General features: G+C 48.8%; 1 protein-coding gene across 1 annotated transcript in view; it reads left to right on the top strand.

Moving 5' to 3' along the window:
- The window catches only part of T265_04866 (hypothetical protein), a gene marked incomplete at both ends in the record, with an annotated part of 8516 nt that extends 7685 nt beyond the window's left edge, over window positions 1-831 (top strand). Inside the window, 3 exons of the mRNA XM_009169720.1 lie at window positions 79-187; window positions 283-368; window positions 599-831. Of these exons, the coding sequence (XP_009167984.1) occupies window positions 79-187; window positions 283-368; window positions 599-831 (428 nt within the window). The remainder of the gene's footprint in view (window positions 1-78; window positions 188-282; window positions 369-598) is intronic.
- Between the last annotated feature and the right edge of the window lie 3831 nt (window positions 832-4662).

Below are 4662 nucleotides of genomic sequence, written 5' to 3'. Positions count from 1 at the left end.
TCCAACCCTCGACTTGGCAGAGGAGTATGAAGGAGATCAGGAAACGCTTGGGTGCTGTCGGTGCTACTCGCCTTTCAGGGTGGGGACCGCGTGCTCCTCACTGTGTCTGGGTGGAGACACTACAAGATATGGCTGCCAAACGATATCAGTGGCGTTCTTGTTGTCAGTTTCTATCCAGATTGCCTGAGTAAATGTCTGGAGGTGTAGGGACCTCGGAATGATTGTGGTAAGCTAGCACTAAGTTCCTTCCCCGTCCACCTTTACTCTTTTCTTAACAATAAGGCTTTCAAATAAATCATGGTTGTACGGCAGTGAAGCATCAGTATTGAACACTGATGTCATGCTGTCGATGATGATGATGCGTGATAGTCAATGAATATCCACGAAAGTTCAAAAAGACGCGTGAGGATGTTCAGTTTTTAAAAATAAGGTGCATACAAGATGTTTAATTTCCTGTCCAATAGTTTGTAGTCGTTTAGTTGGTGTTTATTAGTAAACAAATTCGTGGTGAAGGGCTTTTCCTCTTACACGGGTAGCAGGCCTATGTGAGGCGGATAGACCTCGACCTGCCCTGAGTGTACTTTGCAATCAATTGAAGTGCTGGTTCCGTTAGGGCCCAAGTGGTTAGAGCGCGAATTTACTGTCTGGAAGGGCCGTGGTTCGGATCCTCCCTCTGCCTCTCGACTTCCCATGTCTAGGCTTAGGCAACCTGGCAGTATTCCAGCCCACGTGCCTCCCTCGTGTGGCATGGCGGCTAGGCGCCGAAAGGGTGCTACAGCTGGATGGTTTATTTTATTTTTTATCTCCGAGGGTTGGATTTTGACGGCATAGCAACTCTTCACCGAATTCACGCTGCTGCAGTTCAGCGTGGTACGGATCATCCGATAAGCAAAATGCAGGTATCACTGTGGTGCATTGGGCTGATGAGCGTGTGTGCCGTGGTTTTTATGAACGATGCCTCACCGGAATCGTTCAACGTGTGAGCTGACTCGCAAACACAACAGTAGCACTTTCTACCAAGACACCTGGGTGGAGCAGCCGTCTGGGCACGCAGAAGAATCAACGAGGAATCCGTTTTCCGAAGGTAAGAAATCACCAGCCGAAATCCAGTAAACTAGGAAGAACTAAACGCCGCCACACCAAAATTACACAACCGTCACGTTTCATACACTCCAAAACGATCCGACGAAATTTTCGGTACTGTAGTATACCGTGCCTGCCATTTTGGTTGATTTATAGGTAGGTATTGATTACTGGGTCTCGGCTTATGAAGTTTTCCTTCCATGACGAATGTCGTGGACCTCCTACATTCGAGGAATTACTGTCCCCTCGTGTTTCCATGGCGTGCATACTACACGTAAGACAACGGCCTAGTTACTGAATGGAACGTCAGGAGGACCAGCAAAATATGTAATATTGGTAGCCCAAGTCTACTGAGCTGCACTGTCTTGCAATCTTCAATTCAGTCAAGTCGATTTATCAGCTATAAACCGCACGCCATAGGCACAATGGTTCCAGCTGCTACAGTTAAGATCACCAGACAGCTTGAGATAGCTCAGTGGTCAAGGCACCAGGTTACGGACGGGGAGGTCCGTGGTTCGAACCCAACCTCGACTGCTCCTGTCCAGAATTGGGCAACCTAACAATATCCCAGTCTTCGTACCTCCTTCCATTGGCATGGTAGCTGGGCACCGAAATGCACTACAACTGAACGACTGTCTTTATCTTTACCGGAAAATGGGGGAGTGTGGGACATACAGCCAAGCCTTGGAGGTGATAGCACACCTGGCTAATTCTGGAACTTGGTAGCTACGCGTTGGAGGCGATAGCTTTGATGTATGAGCGCCATTGACTGTGCGACTGGGCCGTTTCTGTCAGTGTCAATAACCACTGGTGAGTCGAGTCCCGGGGTCATCATCCAGGGAGGTCGCGGTTGTCGACCTGAGTAAGTTTACTAATTAGTGTTTTCATACTTCACTCCTAGGTCACAAACTGTCCACCCCTCAGTCGTTTACAATCAGCACAGGGCTGGGGTGAAAGAGCCCTGCAAGGCGGACGGTCTTCCGGTATGTGGAGTAGATGTCCTAACCGGCGTAATTTATGAGGCGTGAGTAATTCATCTGTCACGGGAGGGTTCCTTATCCCCAAAACCATCTGGCGTGCCTTAGTAGTACTGATCCGATGGCCCCACCAGGTCCGAGCAATGCTTTGGAAACACCGATGGTCAAACCTATCGTATGTCCTCTGCGCTTAGACGCCACGCTTCTGATCCAGTAAAAGCCGATGAGTGTTCAGACCCTCCACAGAAGTACGACCGAATACGATCGACTTTCAAGCATTCCATTGAAAGCACGATCAATGTTGAGGATTGTTCACTAAGCGCCTATCAGACAGCCTGGATCAATCTCAAAAAGTGCTCTTTAGACAGCGCGGGGGCGTTGTAAATTTTGGACTCGCACACACTCGTTTGTTGCAATAAAGCTGTTGTGGTCCTTGTCCGTAATTTCTTTTTTCTGGGGCCAAGAACTGGAGTGGGAACAGCAGTCAGGTATAACATCAAGGATCTTTATTGGCTGATATTCTGTTTTCGTTTCGAATCAGTCGCTAGTTGCTGGTATGGCCTTTCTCGTAGCAATAAGATCTGCTGATGTCGATGATATTCAGTGTTCAGTTAGTCTAGTCAGATGGTCTGGACAAACGGATCTGAAAGCTGAGAGCACTGCTATTTTTACTAGCCTCCATTTGACCTCCAAGCAATCTTCGTCATCCGCATGACAGCGTTTCCAGTAGCTTCCTAGCCAGATCAGCTCGATACTCTTCAGCTACTGAAGCTGGCTGATGAACGGAGCTGCTCTCCTTTGGCACACGTAATGCAGATGGGCATGATCAGGGTCAAGCTGCGTACCCCCAGAAGGAAAGAACCTCCATTTGATGCTTCATCAGTAACTGACAGCCACATGGTCCAATTGAGTTCATGAATGTCTTGTGGTAAAAAAGCCTCCAAGTAACTCGATGTGAGCGTCTGTGTTGGAAGTTTGCGCTGGCCGGAAACAGACTATGATCAGCACACGCATGAAGCAGTTGATCCCGTTATCTGTGCACTTAGTAACGACTCCGAATCTACCACCTAACTGTGCTCCTCTCGGATCAAGTCGGCCGACTTGAGAAATCATATTAACCGCTAAGATTATAATATACGTTATTGTTACTCACCGGAGATCTTGATGAAACCCGTCCTCCTCAGTTTCAGTTTACTGGGATCCAGTCCAGTAAGGTGGTTTTAACCTTGGGGTAGAGTGTAACTCCCACACCACGAGCAATTGCATCAGGATCACCGGATGCCTAAGGAGTGAAATATGGAATATCTGAGCTCGTCCTTAGCGGCTTGAGGTGCGCGACCGAGGTGGGGCCTTGTGGGTGTGTTCCGGAGACACGGCATACATCGGCAGATGGGGAAAATAAGGTTTCAGCAGTAGGTATCCGTTGCCAAATTTGACATAGAGCCCGGACATTAAAGGCTGTAATGTTGATCAGGTCTTCTGATATTAATAGATGACCATTTTGGTTTATTTTTCTCGGCGACAATTTAGACACGGAATAGGGGCTAGGGGGTTGGCAGATGTCTTGGTTGCACTATATCATTTGGCGTGTGGGAGGTAGTGTAGAGAGACGCCGGTGAGTGAAGAGCTGCGAGGGAGAATGATACTTCCCGATTGCCTAAGCCCAAGGAGGTTCGGTTGAGGTACCTCACTTTGAGCTTTGACTCAGAAGACTGGCGGATGTCGGGTTTAGTTCTTGGACCTTGCCCCTAGTCTCTGGCTTAGAGATCTCAACCGCGAGACAGTGTTTGTTACGGTTTTCTTGGGGACCCATATCGGAACCAATAACTCAAATGTCTGACCCACTTGGTTGGTGAGGTAGGTGGCTATTGCCACTGAACGATGGACAACCGTTAGCTACCGGTGCTGAGGCTGGGGTGTGTGTACAGGCTGCCCCTAAAGGCAGGTCATCTAAACTGACCTTTGGTCGAAATATCTCATCATATATTTGCAAGGCAATCGTCCCTCGTGGTTAGTCTGACTTTGGTGCACGTTGTCATTTCTTGCAAACAGTTGCTGTGAAGGTTTGCGCAAGTCGTGTGCCGAATTGCGTGTTGTCCCCTGAGTGTCACAGGCGCCTCTGTGGTCGAAATGCAGAATGTGACACTCTCATCTTTGGCGGCCTGTGGTAACGGGATATGCCAACTTGCCGTTGAAGCGCCTGAGGTAAAACGAACGGCCAAGCACTTCCAACAACATCAGGTGTGTCCGAAAGAGTCCTTTTCCGGTATAGGAGGATGGGATGGCCGGGCTAGGCAAGACGTTCGGTTTGTAGGATGATAAATATTAACTAGAGTGCATCAAATTACGTGATAACAAGGAGCGAACCGCCGCTAAGTACAGCACGGCGGCAATGCGCCGTAAGAAGGAGCCAATGGTATCACGCATTGACGCCGATGTCTGTGGTGTCTGCAATTCATCTGAGGGTGCTTGTGTGAGATGGGCAGTGGGCTGGGTATAATGCAGGCATTGTTACGTGTGACTGCAGTGCAGTTGCCTAGGTAGCTCATTCGACCTTCTTGTGCCTTAGTTGCAATCAACAGGACCGGATTTCGTAATGAGT

Source organism: Opisthorchis viverrini (assembly GCF_000715545.1).
Source record: "Opisthorchis viverrini unplaced genomic scaffold opera_v5_84, whole genome shotgun sequence".
Taxonomy (NCBI): Eukaryota; Metazoa; Platyhelminthes; class Trematoda; order Opisthorchiida; family Opisthorchiidae; genus Opisthorchis; species Opisthorchis viverrini.
This window is presented reverse-complemented; position numbering and strand designations above follow the sequence as displayed.